The 22,449-nt window shown below is 39.2% G+C and overlaps 1 protein-coding gene across 2 annotated transcripts in view; it reads right to left on the bottom strand.

Moving 5' to 3' along the window:
* DOCK4 (dedicator of cytokinesis 4) overlaps window positions 1-22,449 on the bottom strand; it is a 476,638-nt gene that overhangs the window by 225,017 nt on the left and 229,172 nt on the right. For both annotated transcript variants that reach the window (XM_060305397.1, XM_030857580.2), the window contains exon 8: window positions 17,361-17,512. In XM_060305397.1, the coding sequence (XP_060161380.1) occupies window positions 17,361-17,512 (152 nt within the window). The remainder of the gene's footprint in view (window positions 1-17,360; window positions 17,513-22,449) is intronic.

Raw genomic sequence — 22,449 nt, 5'->3', positions numbered from 1 at the left:
GCTTCTCCTTCCCCTTCTCAGCAGGATAGGATGCTCCTATCTTCCCACCCCCTCCTCCTATCATCATAACACTCAGAAGCAGCTGTCCTGTAGGAAAGGCCCTACCTAGGGTCTTGGAGGCCTCCAGGCCAGATGTGGGAGGGTCCTCCCAGCCTTCTGACTAATCACATAAAGTGGCTCTCCCATATGGCACTCCTAGGACAATCATTTGCCTTCAAAGAGCAATGCACTTAAAGTTAGGAATGACCAACGCCAAGGAGATTTTTGTATTTCTCTATATGGATTCATGTTTATCACTCTATAGCTCCCCTCTCACAAGAAACAAAACTGCCTAGTGGTTTAATGTTTGTGGAAGTTACACACTGTACACTTTATCCAAAAATACGTGATTGGATAATATCTTGGGTTGAAGTCTGATTAATCTACAAAAAATTACAAAGAATATTTCCAAAATCATTTTGAACAGTTAAGTCACTGAAATAAATTTATGTTCTCCAAAACTGACAGAAACAGGGCTTCCCTGGTGGCACAGTGGTTGAGAGTTCGCCTGCCGATGCAGGGGACACGGGTTCGTGCCCCGGTCCGGGAAGATCCCACATGCCGCGAAGCGGCTAGGCCCGTGAGCCATGGCTACTGAGCCTGAGCGTCCGGAGCCTGTGCTCTGCAATGGGAGAGGTCACAACAGTGAGAAGCCCGCATAACACACACACACACACACACACACACACACACACACACACACACAAAGTGACAGTAACAAAAGAGAGCAAACACTTCAGTGGTCGTATTCTGGTACACTAATTGGAAAAAGAACTGTCTAGTTCTTTTATGCTTACACTTTTTTATTTTTATTTTTTTAATTAGTTAATTTATTTTTGGCTGCGCTGGGTCTTCGTTGCTGTGTGTGGGCTTTCTCTAGTTGTGGCAAGTGGGGCTACTCTTCGTTGCAGTGTGCGGGCTTCTCATTGTGGTGGCTTCTCTTGTTGCAGAGCACAGGCTCTAGGCACATGGGCCTCAGGAGTTGCAGCACATGGGCCCAGTAGTTGCAGCACACAGCCTCAGTAGTTGTGGCTCGCGGGCTCTAGAGCACAGGCTCAATAGTTGTGGCACACGGGCGTAGTTGCTCCACGGCATGTAGGATCTTCCCAGACCAGGGCTCGAACCCGTGTCCCCTGCATTGGCAGGAGGATTCTTAACCAACATGCCACCAGGGAAGTCCTACGCTTACACTTTATAAAACAATTGTAAATACCAAAAAATAGTAGTGTCTTTGAAAAAGCCAAGTTCCTTGTCTTAAATTTAACTATGCTGTGTGTGAGGACAATTAATATCTACTCTACACTGAATAGTAGTGCAGGGAGATGCACCAGCAGTCAGGGAGGAAACAGTGGGAGCGAGAAGACGGAAGGAGAATAGTGAGAAGAGGTAGGAGAATGTTTTAGCTGCGCTGACTCTAGGCCCTCTACCCAAAAGGCAACAGTACACAAATAGAAGGTGATCTCAGTGCTTCTATTTCACTGCTCCTCCTGCATTTTCTCAAATGCTTTCTGATTGACTAACAGTGTAAGACACTTCCAACCATCTGTGCAGGGAACTGTTACTGTGTTCTTTCCTAGAACGAGTGGCAAAGGACAACTCAAGGAGCATTCTAAATTGTCATAGTAACGCCCCCAGGAGCCAGCTGCCCTGGGGTAGCCACTAGACCAAGAGTTTTGGTGCTCACCACGGCACAGAAAAAGGGGCTCTCATCCAGGCCATCTCCGAACATGGGTGTGTACAACATTCTCCTGGGAGCTGTATAAAGCCCAGGCCCTAGCCTGGGGATCCTGACTTACTATGGACCTAAAAGCTCCCTGTGTGTTTAAAGACACAGTCATATTTAACAACCACTGTTTTGACCCAAATGCCTAGGCACTAATGAGTCAGAATTGTTGACTGTCTTTTATGATTGTCATATACAACCAGAAAACAGGCAACAAATGCCTGATATCTTCAGGTCAACCATTTCTCGCCTTTCTTCTCCCAACCATATGACTGATACAAATGAAGTTTTTCCTTGGCAATAAATGAAAGCAACTCCTCAAGCAAGTCTTCCTAGATAAAGTTATTAATGTGCTTTCTAACTTTAAAACGAAAGCAACGCAAGGGTCATGAGCTCTTCTGATTAAAGGGAAATGAAACAAGAAGGATCCTTGATACCAGGGTTGCCACAGTAGTTTACCTAAAGAGCAGAAAGACTCTGAGTTTTCTTTTTTAATATTAATACCCAAGTCCAGATTCGCTTTACAAATATTTGAGGTTGAAGGACTAAGCAACCAACTAATGGGTTGGCTTTGTCAGGACAATAAAGGATTTTGCTTTAGTTGAATGATGAAAGGGGAGATAATTTTTTAAACTACAGTCAACTCTATTGCTAATGTTGAACATCAAGCTGATTCTTTCTTATTACTTAGAATGACTTAAAACCACTTCATGTTACTTTTCTTTTCAGAGAATAAAGCTAACTGAATCAGAATTCCTTTTGGGAAGGTAAAGTTCAAAGAAAAAGGAATGCAATGCTTTCTAAAGTTATAAATAAGTGATGTACAGATCACCTACTGATTGACGGATGAATTAAAGAAAAGATTTGGATCAACTGTTGATTTGAGAAAAACAATAATGACTCTAAGTTCTAAAGACTTGAGACCCTAAAAATCTCATTGTTGAATTCAAGTAAAATCCTTAGAAACAGCTAAACTGTTTAACTGAGCTACTCAGGAAAAAACTTGCTTATGTCTACCTCTAGAGAACTCATTAAGAATTTCACTAGAAAACAAGTTTCTTAGAGAAGTAACTAAGAGTAGGTGATGATAGGATCTGGTCAACAGAAACAAGGACTGTGAAATAAGAAGACCTGTTTACAGGCAGGATGTCTTATGCTTATTGTTCTTGGAATTTACATAATTTGATTATGGTAAACACTATACCTTTGACATTTCATGAGGGAGGAATCGCTCTGATTTATATACAGTACTTATTCTGACCTTTTTAACAATGCCTCTTTTGTTAGAAAGTATCTGTAGTAAGCAATCTTGAAAGTAAAGCAAACCTGAGCTCTTTATAACTACGCTGGGTTGAAGCATGCAGTTCTTTGCAAAGGCAAAGAAACCTTAACGAAAACAGACTAAATGAAAAAAGTCTAAGTAATTCAAGCCTTGAAAAAACAGTAAGTATAATGTCTTTCATACATTTATTATCTCAAAAAACTGTTCTAATTTTTAAAGTGAAAGAAGCCAAAATCAAATATCCCTTTCAACAGCTTACTGATAGATTCTTTATATTCATTATAACTTAAAAAAATGAAAACTTATGATTACCAAAGGGGAAAGGAGTAGGGTAGGGATAAATTAGGAGTATGGGATTAACAGATACAAACCACTAGATATAAAAATCGATAAACAATAAGGATTTTCTGTATAGCACAGGGAACTATAATAACCTATAATGGAAAAGAATCTGAAAAAAAATATGTACATGTATAACTGAATCATTTTGCTGTATACCTGAAACTAACACATTATTATAAATCAACTATACTTCCATCTAAAAAAAAAGAAAAGTATCTAAATCATCATTAAATACTATTTATTAACAAGATGACCCATGCAATTGGACTTTCTAAAGGTCAAATGCTTTTTCTTTTTAATCAGGGAGCTACAAAGCCTCTACACTGATATGCAAATGTTCATGTGTATGAGGATAAGTACATTAGTTTCTGTAGAGCTCCATAGTTTTTAAGTTTGAAAATGAACTTTAGGCACTGAAAAGTTTAGGAAGCATTGCTTTAGATACCACAAGTATTTTTGGTGAAACAAAAACAGCAATACTGGTTACCATACAAAGAGAAACTCTAGCCTTTAAAAATATTTCTTGACTTAAAGCTTAATAGTATTTTGAACATCAATAGAATGTAAGTTCTGGGAGGGCAAGAATTTTTTTTTTTAATTCATTTATGTGTCCCCAATGCCCAGATCAGTGCCTTTCCCCGAGGACAGCAGTACTTGTTTGCTGAATAAATGAAGATCAGTAATTCAACAGCAATAGTGTGAAACCTCTGTTGCCCAATGGAAATAAAAAGATGCAGTCTCTGTTTAACTTGTAGTCAAAGATCTCTAAATGGAAATACTTAGGAGAAGATGCTACACAGATACTCTTCAACTTACAGGGTTACGTCCTGATAAAATCATTCAGCTTTACAAGAGCATTGTACCGAATATGGCTAGCCCAGGGAAAGATCAAAATTCAAAGTACAGTTTCCAGCAAATGTGTATTGCTTTCACACCACTGTGAAGTCAAAAAATCCTAAGTCGAACCACTGTAAGTCGGGGACTGTCCATAAATTTATCTGCTAATTTTTATTTACTTTTTTTTTTTTTTTAGCAGGACAGAATTTTGCAAATGATGCTCCCCTAGAGACATGTCTGACAGCAGAGTTCTGATTAACACAGAAGAACCTGAAACAAATCCATTACCATTGCTGATGCACTCAACCTTGAGTTCTCTCTTATTAATAAGCACATCCCCACCAGAGTGGAAGGAAGACAGAAAAAATTAAGACAATAATGACACAACCTTTTAATACTTTGCCTCAACAACAGTGAGAGACTTGTAAACTTCCTTTAACTGCATCGATGCCCAGTCTGTGTAGGGCATTCTGCAAGGTGCTGGGAACAGAAAGATAAGGAGAGGGTAAAGTCTTATCTTCAGAAAAGGAACTAACGAGGACCGTATCATGAGTAATTCCTTTGTCAATGGTGAATCACCTTACAGCACAAATGGCAATGAAGAGCAAAGAAGTCATTGTAAGGTGGGTTGCTATGTGTGAGCGTGATTTGATTGGTAGTGAATTTAGGAAAACTAAATTAATCTGAATTCTCTATAGGCAGAAGACACAGGGCAGAGGAGAACAGACAGAGACGACCAGAATCCTCGTGAAAAGAACACCCATCTGCTCATCTTTTAAAACACAGGAATAGGGGTGGAAAGCCCTTCTGATCAATTTCTAAAACTCTGCACTGTTTAAGTACAATGAGACAAATTGGCTGAGTAAGTGTTTAGAGCTAAAGGGGATGAGAAAGCCAGTTCTGAATACATTTACTCTATGAGTTTTTGGTTTTCTGCCACTTTAAAGTTCCAGCCACTTATTCTTATAATAATGTAGTAATTTAAAATTTCAGAAGTAATTGGAATTGTGTGGCTCTTAAAATGCTACAGAGAAAAACTGTGGATCACTTCTACGCTGGGTGTTCTCAGCATGAATAAAGTTATTTGTTTGCTTGTTTTTGTTTTAATTTAGATCCTCCTCCTGGTCCATTTCTTAAAATCTCTCCTATTAACATCACTACATCTTAATTTTTTTTTTTTGTATGCAACAGAAGTGTGACCAAAGGGGGAGCAAACCACAGAATCTGATTAACTTCGAAGTGACAACAATCCCAATTTTCATGCACCTGCTAGAAGAATCAAATGATGGCAAAGAAGGGGGAGAGTGGAAAGCACTCATGCCTTTAAAGAGGAAGCCTGAGGGAAGGTCACTGTGGGTCAGTGATGTACAGACACCCACAGGGAACTCTGTGCCAGCATGTCTACACACAGCAGGAAGCACTCTGGGCCACATGGAATTGTTGATATTGCCACAGTCCAAGGAGGACCTCTGAATGCCTTCTTCTATGTCTGTTCTCAAATAGAGTTGTGCTCCCTGCATGCATGGCCAGTCAGACATTTTCCCCTCCATTATTGCTGTACTTTGGAGAGGTTATAATTTTGAGTTAATTTTATAACATAAAACTGTAAAAAGAGATTTACGCCAACTATCTTTCTACGTTCAAAACAACAAATGCTCCTAATTTATGTAAAAATATAGAGACTGAATTTGTGTGATCACACTATAATAAGTTGTAAATGAGGTATGAAATGAGAAATTCTAGCACAGTGCTCAGAGGATTAAAGAATCATATGTGCTCCCTTAACTGTGTTATGTACTATAATATAGACACAAAAATATTAGCATTTTTTCCAAGAGTGGGCTAAATAACTACTCTCACCAACAGCTCCCTTCTGTAAGGTCTTTAAAAAGTTTCCCAGTAACTAAGTCTTTTCAAAAGAAGCCCTAATTCTTTAATTTCCTCTTAAAAATGAAAGGCAATTAGATCACATCAGCCTCTGAAGAGACCAAATGGAAGCTACCGTTGTAATGTCTTTAATTCTCCTCCTCCTGCTAGATTCCCAGTCTCAGTTTTTTCCAGCTGTGATGTGTCAGACTCCAACTCTACCACCTGATACCTCTTTTCTGAGCACACCTGGCAAAAGCTGTCTAACTGGGGAGCCAGGATTCACCACCAATTTCAGATGTCTCTCTTTGGAGGTCCCGTCCTGCACTCAGCAGTTCCATTTTTCATCACTAACTCACTTCCTATCACATTTTTGCTCAAAGGCTGCTGACCTTGTTCCTGCAACTCACTTTCAGCCCTGAACTCCCTTTCATTTTCTCTTTTGCTCTCCAGCAGCAGCTCATCTTGTTTCCCCACTTTCCTTATAAAAGATCAAGGCCACAGACCCAGTCCCTGTTTTCCATTTCAATATCTTACACCCATTTCAGCGCCCTCCCTCCCTCCCTCCCACATTGGTAGAAGAAGGGACCTTCCTCCTTCTCGAAATAGCTGCCTTCACATGTGTCCTGGATCCCTTCTGCCATCTGCTCCAGGAGTCACCTTTGGGTCTCCAGCAGGGCCTCACGCTGCTCGCACACAACTGTTACTCCTGTGCACTGTGTGATGTGTGAATGAATGAACAAGGGAGTGGTGAGTGGTTTCCTCACCTTTGGGAGAACAAATCTCTACGTTTTTTAAATTATTTTTTAAAAAATTTATTTAAGTATAGTTGAGTTGAGTTATAATGTTGTGTTAATTTCTGCTGTACATCAAAGGGACTCAGTTATACATATATACATTCTTTTTCATTATGGTTTATCACAGGATATTGAATACAGTTCCCTGTGTTATACAGTAGGATCTTGTTTTTTAGGACAAACCTTTATTAATTCAGAGTTTTGGGGAAGCTGGTCCTTATACAGACACAGGATTTTGCTTAAGCATATAAGGTATTCCCTCTCACAGAACATTAATCCTCTAAAAGTTGCCTATTTTGTTTTATATATGAGTCAAAGCTTATGGTTTAAAGATAATACTATTGTAATATATGTGTTATTATAATACTGAATGCCCTAGACCTTCAGAAAACATTCCTGTTAAGTTCTGCCAAAAACATTCCCAAAAATATCATTGTCAGTTCAAAGGAACCCAGGATTATTATTCAAGGCAGAATGGAATCCAAACCATGTATGGGGCTAGTGACTAGACCAGATTAATAAACCCGTCTTCTTTCGAAGAGATTGGAAAAAATGCCTGCCCTCATGGCTTTCCTGCCCACATGCATAAAACATTGATAATTTTAAGGAGGTAATTCATTAACCATACATACTATAGGCTAAAAGGTAAAGCAAACACCCACAGGCCTGTCACAAGGAATTCACAACCATTCAATTCTGTCACACCGCTCCGCCTATCCCTTTGCTCTTTCTTTGTTTTTCTCTCTTTTTTTTCCTGTTGCTGAAGTATTTTAAAGCAAATCATATCCTTGATGCCATTCGACCTGTTTACTAGTCTCTCTAAATCTTATATAACTATAATAACACATACCTTAAAAATTAATAATAATTCCTTAGACTGTATGATTTCTTTAAGAATTCAAGACCAAACACCACATATCATTTCTGGTTATGTTAAAGTACAGTTCCCGTTTTTAATCATCATCATCATAGCTTATAATTACTGACCAATGACCCGGTGTCAAGCATTAGACTAAAAAGTATATGCATTATCTCATGTAATCCTCAAATAATCCCATGAGAGAAGTACTATTATTATCCTCTTTTAGCAGATAAATTACAGACGTAAGAGACATGAATTAATTTGCCCAGGCTGATGTAGCTACTGAATGGCAATGGCAGATCCTCTGACTCTAGAGCCTGGCCACTTACATACTATAGAGTGGTATCTGCACAAGATACAAGATCTGAGTCTTGAGGATGGAGAGAAATTCAGATATAGTCCAGAAAGAGTTCATATAAAAAAAAAAATCTGTGCCTCACCAATAATATTCACTACTTTTTCGTAAATGACAGAACTGGAATATACTAAAAAAGAAGGTAATTTTAGGCAATATAAAATTTATATGGAAATGAAGCATTTAATGAAAATGGAGAGTTTAACTGTGTGATGATAGAAAAAGCACATAACTTCAGTCAAGTATGTGAATAAGGTACCAGCAAGAAAGTCAACTTTATCTGAACTTAATTACTATGAAAAGCCTTTTTGTATTTAATCACCAGGATAAGACTTTTTAGAGAAGTACTACTCTGTGCTATTTTCTCAAATAAAAGCCTAAGCCAACAGCTTACACGTATATAAGCAGCCCTATACTAGGCTGAGGGCTCACTGGTGGAACTTAGGTCCTATTAAATATATCCTCTGATGAGAATGAAATACGATAACAGATCAGTCCTGAAACTTAGAATATAGCACTAACCAAAGTACTGAAAGTTGTAAGGGAAATAGTCAACAAGTGGACTATGTCATTTTCATTGGCCCATGTAACTTATACTCTATTGTAGATTAACTGACATATTAATATGTCAACACAGGAAAGATAAGAATACACACATCCACAGCTGCACAGACTATGAAAAACATAAACGCTACGACTATTTCTATCACCAAATAGTACAACATCCAATTTTAAATGCAAGCTGAAAGAAACATTTGTAGCATATGATGCTAAGTACAAGCAGACCTCATTTGATTGTGCTTCGCTTTATTGCACTTCACAGATATTGCATTTTTTACAAATTGAAGGTCTGTGACAAACCTGTGAAGAGCAAGTCTATCGGCGCCCGTTTTCCAACATTTGCTCATTTCAGGTCTCTGTGTCAGGTTTTCGTAATTCTAGCAATATTTCAGACCTTTTCATTATTATTATATTTGTCATAGTGACCCATGATCGGTGATCTCTGATGTTACTACTGCAATTCTTTTGGGGCATCTCGAACTGCGCCCATACAAGTTGGGTGTATGATCTGACTGCTCCACCATCATGAGATGTTCCTCATCTCTCTCCCTCTCCTAAGGCCTCCCTGTTCTCTGAGATACAATAATACTGAAATAAGGACAATTCATAACCCTACAATGGCCTCCAAGCATTCAAATGAAAGGAAGAGCCGCATGTTTCTCACTTTAACTCAAAAGCTAGAAACGATTAAGCTTCATGAGGAAGGTATGTGGAAAGCTGAGACAGGCTGAAAGCTAGGCCTCTCACACCAGTTAGCCAAGTTGTGACTGCACAAAGGGAAAGTTCTTCAAGGAAATGAAAAGTGCTACTCCAGTGAACACATGAAAGGTAGAGCAAAACAGCTTTATGGATGATATGGAGAAAATTTTAGTGGTCTGGAGAGAGATCAAACCAGCCACAACATTCCCTTCAGCCAAAGTCAGATCCAGAGAAAGGCCCTAACTCTCATCAATTCTCTGAAGGCTGAGAGGGGTGAGAAAGTTGCAGAAGAAATGTTTGAAGCTAGCGGAGGTTGGTTCATGGGGTTTAAGGCAAGAAGCCGTCTCCATAACATCAAAGTGCCAGGTGAAGCAGCAAGTGCTGATGTAGAAGCCGCAACAAGTTATCCAGAAGATCTAGCTAAGATAATCCATGAAGGTGGCCACACCAAACAACAGATTTTCAAGGTAGACACAACAGCCTTATATCATAAGAAGATGCCATCTAGGACTTTCATAGCTGGAGAGGAGAAGTCAGTGCCTGGCTTCAAAACTTCAAAGGACAGGCTGACTCTCCTATTTGAGGCTAATGCAGCTGGTGACTTTAAGTTGAAGCCAATGCTTGTCTACCATTCTGAAAATTGTAGGGCCTTTAAGAATGATGCTAAATCTACTATACCTATGCTCCATAAATGATACAACAAAGCCTGGATGACATCATATCTGTTTACAATATGGTTTACTGAATATTTTAAGGCCACTGTTGAGACCTAGTATCCTGGAAAAAGAGATTCCTTTTAAAATATTACTGTTCATTGACAACGTACCTGGTCACCTAAGATCTCCGATGGAGAGGTACAACAAGACTCATGCTGTTTTCATGCCTGCTAACACAACATCCATTCTGCAGCTCATGGATCAAGGAGTCATTTCGACTTTCAAGTCTTACTATTTAAGAAATACAATTTGTAAGGCTATAGCTGCCATAGATAGTGATTCCTCTTGTGGATCTGGGCAAACTCAATTGAAAGCCTCTGAAAGGATTCATCGTTCAAGATGCCATTAAGAAAACACTTGTGCTTCATGGGAAGATGTCTAAATAACATTAACAGGAGTTTGGAAGAAGTTGATTCCAACCCTCATGGATGAGTTTGAGGAGCTCAAGACTTCAGTAGAGGAAGTAACTGTAGATGTGGTAGACACAGCAAGAGAACTGGAATTAGAAGTGGAGACTGAAGATGTGACTGAATGGCTGCAATCTCATATTTAACCTCGAAAGGATGAGAAGTGGCTTCTTAAGGATGAGCAATGAAATTGGTTTCTTGAGATGAAATCTACTCCTGGTGAAGATGCTGTGAAGATGGCTGAAATGACAACAAAGGATCTATAATATTATATGAACTTAGTTGATAAGGCAGGGTTTAAGAGGACTGACTCCCATTTTTGAAAGAAGTTCTGCTGTGGATAAAATGCTATCAAACAGCATTGCATGCTACAGAGAGATCGTTCATGGAAAAAAAGAGTCAACTGATGCAGCAAATTTCACTGATGTCTTAGTTGAAGAAACTGTCACAGCCACCCCAGTCTTCAGTGACAACCACCCTCATCAGTCAGCACCATCAATATGTCTTGCTGGTGGCAAGACACTCCACCAGCAAAAAAGATGAGGGATCAAATGATGGTTAGCATTTTTTAGCAATAAAGTTTTGTTTTGTTTGTTTTGTTTTTTTGCGGTACGCAGGCCTCTCAGTGTTGTGGCCTCTCCCATTGCGGAGCACAGGCTCTGGACGCGCAGGCTCAACGGCCATGGCTCACGGATCCAGCCGCTCCGCGGCATGTGGGATCTTCCCGGACCGGGGCACGAACCCGTGTCCCCTGCATTGGCAGGTGGACTCTCAACCACTGCGCCACCAGGGAAGCCCAACAATAAAGTATTTTTTGATTAAGATATGCATTTTTTTTTCAGACACAAAGACTATAGTATAGTGTAAACATAACTTTTGTATGCACCAGGAAACCAAAAAATTCCTGTGACTTGCTTTATTGTGATACTCACTTTATTTCAGTTGTCTGGAACCAAACCTGTGGTTTGATTTCTTTATACAAATCCCCTCTCCCCTGATATTCCCAGTCCTATACCCCAGTTTATGCACATCCACTCTCTGCCCTTTCGCCCTTTCTCCAGTCCTTGGCTCATCTTCCCACCTGCAATTTCAAGGTTGTTTCCTGATGTCTTCTAAGGGACCTTGATCCAGCAATGACCTCCCCTCTCCCATGAGTGTAACCTCTCCCAGGTTACTGGATCCTTCCTGTCAATTCTTAATAAGCTCAAGCCTCTTCCACTTCAGTTTCTTAAAAAAACAAAACAAAAGGAAAAACCCTCAACAGACCCCTTGCTATACACTGGTGAGTAAAAAATTGGTTGCGGAAGAAAACAGATTACTATTAATATCGAAGTTTATGAGAATGGGTATAGAAAAGTGATTAAGGACAGTGATGCCTGATCAGACTGCATGTTAAAATACAACTCCACTATATACCAGCTGTGTGGCCTTGGGCAAGTTATTAATCGCTCTGTGCCTCACTTTCCCCATCTATAAAAAATGGGGATATAGTCAGCCTTCCGTATCTGTAGGTACTGCATCCGCAGAGTCAATCAACTGCAGATAGAAAATATTCAGGAAAACATATTCCAGAAAGTTTCAAAAAGCAACTATTTAAATAGTATTTATATTTTATTAGGTATTATAAGTAATTTAGAGATGATTAAAAGTATATGGGAGGATGTGTGCATGTTATATGCAAATACTATGCCATTTTATGTAAGGAACTTGAGTATCTGTGGATTTTGGTACCTGAGGGAAGTCCTGAACCAATTCCCCACGGATACCAAGCGAAGACTGTATTAATATTACCTACCTCGTAAGGTTGTTACAAGGGATAAATAAGTTAATATTTATTAAACAGCTTAGAACAGTGTCTGGCACATGGTTGTGTTATATGGCATATAAGTGTTAGTTAAATAAACTGAATAGAACTGAATAAAATGAAATTACAGATGCTATCTAGGGAAATGATTCTCTGACTCTTCTAGCTATACCTTTACAGCTTGGAGAAATTATAAACTTTCAACCAGATAGATGCTCTCTAAAAATATTTTACTCATATAAAACTTAATTTGGCAAACATTTTTTTTAACTAAGAAATTACCTTTTACGGTGAGAAATCATGTCAAAGAGTGTGCAAAACTCACTCAAATAAACTAACGTATGTTATTTCTGATGATAATTGAGTCCAAAGTAGCTGTACCTGCCAGGGGCTCTGTCTGGGCAGATGCTGTTACATGAACAAATGAGGAAGGAAAAAAGGAAAAGAAGTACAGGGTAGGTGTATGTTAGCAAGATGCTGTCAGAATATGCCTGCATCTTTCTGGTACAGTAACAGGTGTCTGAAACATGCATCAGAGGCTTAATATTCTAGGTCACCTTCAGGCAGAAGCTGTTTCGAATAATATTAATGGGCTTTCTAAACACAGCTCAACATCAATGACTAATTGTTTTAAGTCTCTGTCAGAAAACATACCCTTCCTGGTACTGAGGAAATACCATGTGCTTCATTTCTCCACACAGTGAACTAGAGGGGGTAATTTTCATGTGTTGACTCCTTTTGCATTTGACATCTCCAGGTACTGAATCTAAGATTCTGATCACTGGCACACAGTAAGAGTTGATGCTTTTTTGCTATTCTTAAAGTATCTTGAGAAGGACTCAATTTGAAAAACCAATTTCTATAGCATAGGATATTTCTGAGGCCCTATATTAGTTTCAGTGTTATCACTATCAATAATTTATAACAACTTATTATTAGGGCTATCAGTCTCTGAAGATCTCTCTCTGGGCAATAAAATCCTGCTCAATGATGGAAATGTTCAGACAAATATTGAAGCCCTTGAGGAGGAACGTGGCTGAGGCCAACGCAGGAAGAGGGTGTTCACAGGGCAAACTCTGGGGCCAGATCACTGGCTCGCAACTCTGTGCTTTGCCTCTTGCCAGTTTGTAAACTTAGGCAAGTTCCCTAACCTTTCTGTGCCTTGCTTCCTCACCTATACAATCAGTGCTGATAATATATTTAAAGCATTTAGAACAAAGTCTGGCAGGTAATTAGTGCTCAATAAAATCCTGGCTGTTTGCTTCTTAGAGGAGGTAAGTTAAACGAAAAAGTCCTAGCCAGTTGTCTGCCTTGTGAGAGGAATAAACATCTATCTTTCCTAATCAAACTTCTACAGGGTTTGTACATGTTGGCCCCTCCACTTGTACCTGGACAAGGTAATTTCCTGTGATTAATGGTCAGGGCAACACCATAAAGATTACACTTAGATTGTATTTTATTTTCTGTAAATTACAGCACTAATGATTCTATTTAACAACAAACGCATTCCCTGAACTATACCATCTTTTGCCTAGTAAATTTTATGGTTTGGATTGGACTTTGAATGCTGAAAAAGAAATAAAAAAATCAAATTATCCATTCTCTTCAACAAATAAATTATAAGGAATTTAAGAGGGAGAGGGAAAGGGAAAATACAGCTGCAAAGTGACTGGCAAACTTATCAGCCATGCAATGGATGGACTTTATTTGGATCACGTAAATTCCAAATTTGGAATCTGTAAAACAATATACATCAGTCAACAGCAGAACTCTGAATAGACTGGAAATGGATAACTGATGATGTTAAGGGAATATTTATTTTGTGGGTGGCAATTTCTTTAGAGCACCTTTTTTTTTTTGCAGTACTTAGGCCTCTCACTGTCGTGGCCTCTCCCATCGCGGAGCACAGGCTCCGGACGCGCAGGCTCAGCGGCCATGGCTCATGGGCCCAGCTGTTCCGCGGCATGTGGGATCTTCCCAAACCGGGGCACGAACCCGTGTCCCCTGCATTGGCAGGCGGACTCTCAACCATTGCGCCACCAGGGAAGCCCTTCTTTTTTTTTTTAACAGATAGGTACACCCCGTAATATTTACATATGAAAATTTGATGTCTGGGATTTGCCTCCCATAAGCTGGGGGCAAAGAGGAGGACTAGAAAGGGATGTGGTTAAAACAAGATCAGCCCTGAGTCAATCATTCTTGTCACTGGTGGCAGGTCCATGAAGCTTCACGATACTATTTTACTTTTTTATACATCTGAAATTTTCTAAAGTAAGAAGTTTAAAAAAGTAATACGAGTTGATTTTAAAATACCCCCACATCCCACACTGCATTCATTGTTGCACATAAGAAGAAACACAACAATGCCTCAAAAATCATATCTTGCATTTATAATACCTTTTTCTGTGAAGATGCAAATACTTTACACTCATCAGCTACGCCAGAAGCAGTGAGGGAAGCAAGACTTGTCACCAGTTTCAAGATGAAGGAAAAGACAGAGGTAGGTGAAAGGATCAGGGCAGCAGCAGTCAACTGCAGAGACAAGAATCAAGCCCAGTCCTCAGATCTGTGCATCCTAAGGCCTCTTCAAAAGGTAATGGTGACACCACCCTGTGCAGCGTGAATCCGAGCTACTCATAGCAAGGTTTTGAACACTCCCTAAAAGAATAATCGCTGTGCTATCTGAGGCCTCAGAGAGTCAAGAAAAGAAATCTCAGATGGTTCCAAACACCTAGTAAGCGGGTGTTTTCACTCTTACTCATTCTTTTGTCAATCACCTTTATAGTGATTATGAGTTTGGGAGGTGAGAGCCGATGGCCAAACTCAGTGAGTAGAAGCAGGGGAGAGAAATTCAGGCTTGATTTCTCCTAGGGTCATTCTGTATCAGGTGTGTGCGACAGAGGGAAAGGGAGATGGGAGGGAGCGGGGAAGCAAGAGGGGAGGAGGAGAGGGTGGAGGGGAAAAAACCAGGAGGGGGAAGGAGGGAGGGCAGAGGAGGGAGGCAGGCATGTAAGGCAGCCCAACCACATCCAGAGCAGGTAAAAGGCCCAGCTCCCGGCCTGAACCTAGGGACCACAAAAACAATATTTTAGGGTTTCTGTAGCCAGGTTATTTTCCTACTTTCACCAAGTAAGTAGGAATAAAAGAAAGGGAATTCTGTCGATCAAAACCTAAAAGAACATTTTAGAAAATCTGAAAATGTTTGTAACAAGACAAAACTGAAAGACCAGCTAATATTAATCCTACATAAATGCAATTTGAGTGGCAAAGGGGAATGTATATTCCTCAAAAACTTTAGCTGAACAGCAATGAGCAAAAGAGTGACCTCATTTCTCCCTGTTACAATCCATAACAAACAATAGCTTGTTAAATATTTTAGAGACCATACATTATACAATGTTATGAAGACTTTGGTTAAACTACACTACCTGGAAACCAAGCTTTCTAACACACACTTCAATATGTAAGCAGGCATTACCTCTAAATAATCTTTCACATGTCTAAAGCCAGTGCTAAGCTGTAACTTGAATCCTTTTCTCAGGCCTTTATCTTCCCTTTTTAGTGGTGTTGATTTGGGAAGGGGGAAGGGTTTTTTAACTCACTGATTCATTTTCTCCAACAGTATATAAAGTCGATTTTGAAACTGAATTACCATTGTTATTTCCACACCTCATAAACCCTGTCCTTGCTGCACAAAACCACCACCTTTAAATTCTATGAACACAGGACTTCCCTGGTGGCGCAGTGGTTAAGAATCCGCCGGCCAATGCAGGGGACATGGGTTCGAGCCCTGGTCCGGGAAGATCCCACATGCCGCAGAGCAACTAAGCCCGTGCTCCACAACTACTGAGCCTGCGCTCTGGAGCCCACGAACCACAACTACTGAGCCCACGTGCCACAACTACTGAAGCCTGAGCGCCTAGAGCTTGTGCTCCGCAACAGGAGAAGCCCGCGCACTGCAACGAAGAGTAGCCCCTGCTCGCTGCAACCAGAGAAAGCCCGCGCACAGCAACGAAGACCCAATGCAGCCAAAAATAAATAAAATTTTAAAAATTAAAAAATTCTATGGACATAGTCCACTGTCAAGAAATAGAAAGTATACTTTCTAGTAGGTAATGAATAACATATAAGTTAATTCACCAAAGATTTTATGGCTATAAATGCACTAAAAATAAACTTCACACATATTTCCTAGAAAAAGATTTTTTTTTTACCAGAAAATACTCCAAGATTATTTTATATTTACAAAACAATATATGTGGCTCATTGTTGCTTAAAATTGTCAACGTTTATTTTAGTAAGTATTATTTCTTTAAAGTGTGGTACAATTGGGTCATTATGTGTAAGTTGTGGTATAATTTTAATTCCAAATTCAAATTTAAAAATTTTAATGTAAAAGATGGTGTGGATTGTGCTCAACTTTAAGACTTAAAAATTTTTAAACATACAAGAAGTCTCAAAAAAAGTTGAGACCTTTGGATAACAACCAAAACGTCCATTGTAAGCTTCTCCTAAATTTTGAAAACTTGCCATAAGAGAACTACAACAGGTAAGACAGAGAAAGAAGAAAAATGAAGGTGAAAATTGTTTATTATTTCCCAGCTCTGAAACTCTCATGGGAAGGTTTCCAAGTATTTAGTTGTCTCTCAATATTATTTGATGCAGACAGGGTAAGAATAATATAATTGCTTACTGAAAATTTGAAAAATACAATGTATTGAACTTGATAAGCAAACTTCAGATTTTAGAGATATTATGTCCTCCTTGCATTATCAATACAAAATAACTCCAATAACAGACCTGATATCAATGACATACTTTCATTTAATAATAATTATGGTTCCACAGCCCTTTTGAGTTTTTCAAAAAACGTTTGCATGCATCATTTCATCTAATTTTCGGGGAAACGCCTAGAAGTTAGGCAGCTTAGAAATTCACAGAGTTCTACAGATGAGAAAACAGGCTGATAGAGGAAAAATGTACAAGGTCATATATCCTGAAGCCTGCCAGTTGCAAACATCCACAATTCCAACATTAAGAAGTTCAAGTCATATCTCCACATGCAGTTACCTGATTGGTCGATTCTCTTTACTGTCAAAGAGTGAAAAGATGACCTCAAGCTCCTCTCCCAGGTTGGAACACATGAGGCTTTTCATCTGCACAAAGAGGTGATGACTGCTGGCCTGCACTGGGGTATCTTTCTTCCGATGTCGATGCTCCATCTGAATGACACCCCCCCAAAAAACATGATCAGCATGGACTGAATTAAATAACGGAACCCAACAAGCTAGTTAGCTATGGTGTGATTATGATGTCCTGTGCTTTTTGTTGTTGTTGTGTATTTGGTATCTAGTTGGATGTTAAATTCCAAATTTTCTCCCAACCACTAAAATAAAAAACTGAAGCTTGCAGACCATCAAGGAATCCTGCTTTAAGATTTGTTTCTTAATCATTAATGTTAAAATGATATCAACTCACTGAGTAGATTCAGGCAGCGTGAAGTTCAAAGGATGCTATCGGTCCCTCGTCAACTCCCAGGGTGAGAACAAGTTATTAACCATCTTTTAAAAATCAGACTAAATTGTATCTAGCTGATCATTTCGCTGAACAATGTAGCTATGACTTCACATTTCTCATAATTAAAAATTCTTTTAAAGCATACTAAATTTCAAACTTGTGGTAGTTTTCTGAGGCGGGCAGTATCAAAAGGTATTCAATCACTAGAGCAAGAAAATGTTTCTAACTTGCTGCGGAGCTACAGGGAAGCAGACCTAAGAAAGCCAGTGAGGGGTCTAAAGGCAGGAACAGAGTCTGTGTCCATCTCTTATTTCCGTCCTTAATACAGCTAACCTAGGCTATACTTGGGAGGCGGGACCGGAAGTAAGAGTTCCCACAAGTTGAGGAAGGAAAGGAATCACCCATGGTTCCAGGGGTGAGGAGAACATGAGAATGATCATTTAGTCAACATATACTTGTTACGTATCTATTATAAGCCCAGCACTGGGAATGCAATGATGCGTAAACACAGAAACAGCCTGCCTTCATAGAGCTTTTCTACTAGGGGGAGCAGACATCAACAAAATTTTCCCACAAACGGATAGAAAACTGCAACTCTGATGAATGGAGAATTTGACTTGTGTCTGGGCAGTCAGGGAAGGTTTCTTGGGAAAATGACACTTTAGCTGAGAGCGAAAGAGTGAGCGGGAATTATGAACCATCTAGGACAGTACTTCTCAAACTACCTGCAGTGAAGGACCAGGTTGGTTTTTCCGCCTAACCTACCGCAGATTGATATTTTCATAAAATATCATAAAAATGCCATGGCAATGTCAAAATGTTATAAAGGTTTCTAAACGTTTACTCGCCATTTTTGTACTTGGGCCAGTTACAAACAGTTCACGGTCCAGCTAGTTCTTGGACCACAGTGTGAGCAGAACTGACTCAGGGTGAGAGCACAGGGAAAACATACAGAAAGGCTGTGAATTAACAGAACAGGTGCTAAGAATGTGTAAGAGTATTGCTTTCATAACACAGACTACTAAAGAGGCTACTTCTTGTGGATCACTTGACAATTAAAAAAATATATTAATAGCTCAGGGATTAACTCCAAAGGAGTCATATCCTTTGTTGAGGTTAAGGTACAGAACTCTATGTCTACATCAGCCATCTTTTTATGTTTCTAAGTATAGTTCAGTAACTAATGACTAACTAAGATTTGAATGCAAAGAAATGCCATGTACAATTATAGATGCAGCAGCATAAAATCACCAGAAGTTTTTCATGCTTTTATTTTTTAAATTGAACCACTTGAAAAGTAGACAGCTAAAAAAATGCAATTAACCAAGTGCATCTATAATTATTGTATACTCAGCAGGTACACTGGACACGCCTCTGTGAAAGTGAAGAGTAAGTGCATTTTCTTTTAAAGTTGACCTCAGCATTGTGGTATGTGTTGGCCATAATTACTAGAAAAGGCTTTCTGCAGAGAAATATTCTAACTAGAAAAAAGCATAATTCTTTTTTTTCTATGAGGGTTGCTCTATTTTGGGCTTTAAAAATCCTTTATAACAGGGCAAAGGAAACATAATGCATTCATAAAACTACATCTCTTTAACTTCTCAAGCTTTTTATTTTCTGAAGTTGCTAACTTATTTACTGATTTACTTAAAAGTTCAGGGTAACAATGAGCAAACTGCTATGGAGAAATGAATAACTACTAAAGGCTAGAGCTGAAAAAACAGATATAAAAACATTATGAATAGAACAGACCTCAAAGAGATGTCTGGTCTTTACTTCAAACAGTGCAAAGTTCCCAGCATCATTCATGACATTCACTAAAAACTGAGGAGAAAAATTAGCTCCCTTATTCCTGCAAAGAATCCAATCTATCTAGATCAGTGGTTCTCAACCTTGGCTGCACTTTAGAATCACCAAGAGAGCTTTTAAAAAATACTTATGCCCAGGTCCCATCCCAGAACAATTAAATTAGAATTTCTAGGGGATGGGGGTCTGGACAGTGGTAGTTTTAAAAGCTCCCCAGGTGATTCTAATGTGCAATGAGGGCTGAGAATCACTGATTGAAATCATGTGCAGGGAGATGCAAATCCTAGAAGAGTGAAAAACCTATTGTTGCATCTCTTGTATAATTACTGCCTTGGTCTTTGCAGCATGCTAGTAATAAGCCCACTTAATTCTACCCTTTGTACGTGTGACGTGGGCCCTCACAAATGGCACTGAAATCTCCTCTCTTCCTCACCCACCATCCTTCCATGCCTGAGACAGATCTGAACTTACATAGGTTAGGATGTCTTGTTTATCTTTTGGTAATTCACTACTTTCGGGAACTGCTAAAAAATCTCTCTGTGAATATATTATTGCAGTAGCAAAATTTAAAAGGTGTGTCCACACTTCAAGAACTGTGATTTGGTAGTTATAACACATAGACAAAAATCCATCTCTGAAATAATGTATGGTTACAAAGGCACCTAGCAGTGACTCTACATGTGCTCACAGTTTAACTAGACTTTTGATTAGGAAAAGAAACAGATGCATTCCGAAGATTTATTAAAGTGATACAAATCATTAACCCTCACTAATGCATTAATTACTGGGTGAATGGTCCACACCAGGGTTCGCACCTTCAGCACTACTGACAATTTGGGCTGGTAATTTCTCTGTCGTGGGGCTGTCCTGGGCTTGGTAGGATGTTTAACGTCTTTTTCTGGCATCTACTCTCCAGATACCAGTAGTACCTCTCCCCACTCCCCACCATCCCCAATTGTGACAACCAAAAATGTCTCCGGACATTGCCAAATGTACCCTGTTCTCTGTTGGAGAACCACTGGCCTACCCACTAAGTATCACAAAGCAAGCAGCTAACCTGATCTTATTAAAACCAAGAAAGGTTCCTAAAAAGATACTCCTCATGCCCAAACAACCAGAGAACCCAGCCAATAAAGTCCTCTTTACTACAGAAGGATTGAGCTCTGGTTGTTGGCAGTAAACGGTATGTTCCAACGGGACGTATGTCAACACGGTGAGGTTTAGCGCATTTTACTGCTTAGGTGAACAAAATCAGGTGAGAAAGATCTGCTAACAGGACTATCAAAAACCCAAAACAAGACATTTTTTTCCTAATGATGCAGTAGGGAGTGTGTAAGATGCAAACACCTGTGTTTCAAATATTACGGGGAGAAGACATAGTAAAGAAAGAGAAGTGGCAACAATTAATCCAGCATCCTGTGTTGGGGCATTTTACCTCCATGCCATGATCCTTGATCTAGGAGTGACAATAAATCACCACCCCACTCCCACCTTCGCCATAAGGGATTGGTGGTGGTGCCTGCCAACTCCCCCTGGCAAAGTCAATACAATCAGTCACGTTTAGGTTGCATAGAGAAAAGGGCCAGTGCTACAGAGAACCTGATTACCGCTGGGCCAGGACATAAATAGGAACTTGAAGCTGCCTTAAAGAAAAAACATGTCCTTCTGAAGCTTATAATCATTTGGGGTTCTCTTGGGCTATTGTCTTTGCTTTAGAAGCAGTAAAATGCAATCACTATGGAGGAGAAATTACAATTTCATGTAAAATTACAATGTTTTATTTTCCTCATCTGTCAAATGAAGACTGTGGACTAGGTTCTGAGCTATAAAATATGAAAAACCCCCTCCAATGGCAGTCATTGCTAATCGATCACAGCCTGGAAGAGACCCCAGAATCTTATCAATATAACACTCCCAACAGCCACAACTAACAAATCGGAATGTTCAAAGAGATGAAATAAATTTCCCATCCCATATATGACTTTAAGTAAAAAGAAGAGAGATAAAATCACATGCATACAAAATCAAACTTGGGAAAATAAAACATATTTGTGACAGACACTGTTAGTTGCTTCTCAAATATTTGACATCCCTAGCTAAATATGGCCAATGAAATGTGAGTGCAAGTATTGTGTGGTAGTTCCAGGAAGGCTCATTAAAATAGTTGAGTCAACTGAGAGAAATCTTTCTCCTTCTTAAAGCTGGAGAGCAAGGTCATGGCTAGAGTTCTTGCAGCTATGGTGTACTTTGAAGTATCCTTGATGATGGAGCCTTTTTTGCTCTGACACCATGAAACCACAAACAAGCCCAGGACTTCCTGCCTCTGGGCTTGCATACTGTAAAGGAGAAATAATTTCTATCATGTCTAAGCTTCTATTATTTACTTATTTCATTGAACACAGCCAAATCTAATCTTAAGATTTAGCACATAAGGCTGGCATTATTCTTGCCATCTTACCTCCTTAATGAGGATGAAATAAAGATGACAAAGGAATGAAAACTGACTGAATGCTTAGGTGCTTTGCAAACATTGTCTGTCAAGGAAAGGCATTTTACATGCATTTCTTATTTAACCTTCCTAACAAACATGGTTAGAATTATTTTTCCATTTAATAGACTAAGAAACTGAAGCTCTGAAAGATTTAGCAGTAAGTCCAAGATCAGAGAGCTGGTGGAAGGAAGAGATGAAATTTAAACCTAGTTTTTTGGATCTATGCCCATAGTCTTCTCATAATACCGTAGTAACATCAAAATCATTAAGTGATTGCTTATTAAGTGCAAATCACTGAACGAGATTATGTTGGACATAACAGAGGAAGTATCAATATAGGACATG

The sequence above is a fragment of the Globicephala melas genome, chromosome 9 (assembly GCF_963455315.2).
Source record: "Globicephala melas chromosome 9, mGloMel1.2, whole genome shotgun sequence".
In the NCBI taxonomy this organism is placed as follows: domain Eukaryota; kingdom Metazoa; phylum Chordata; class Mammalia; order Artiodactyla; family Delphinidae; genus Globicephala; species Globicephala melas.
Note: the sequence above shows the minus strand (reverse complement) of the source record. Positions and strands in the feature narration are given on the sequence as shown.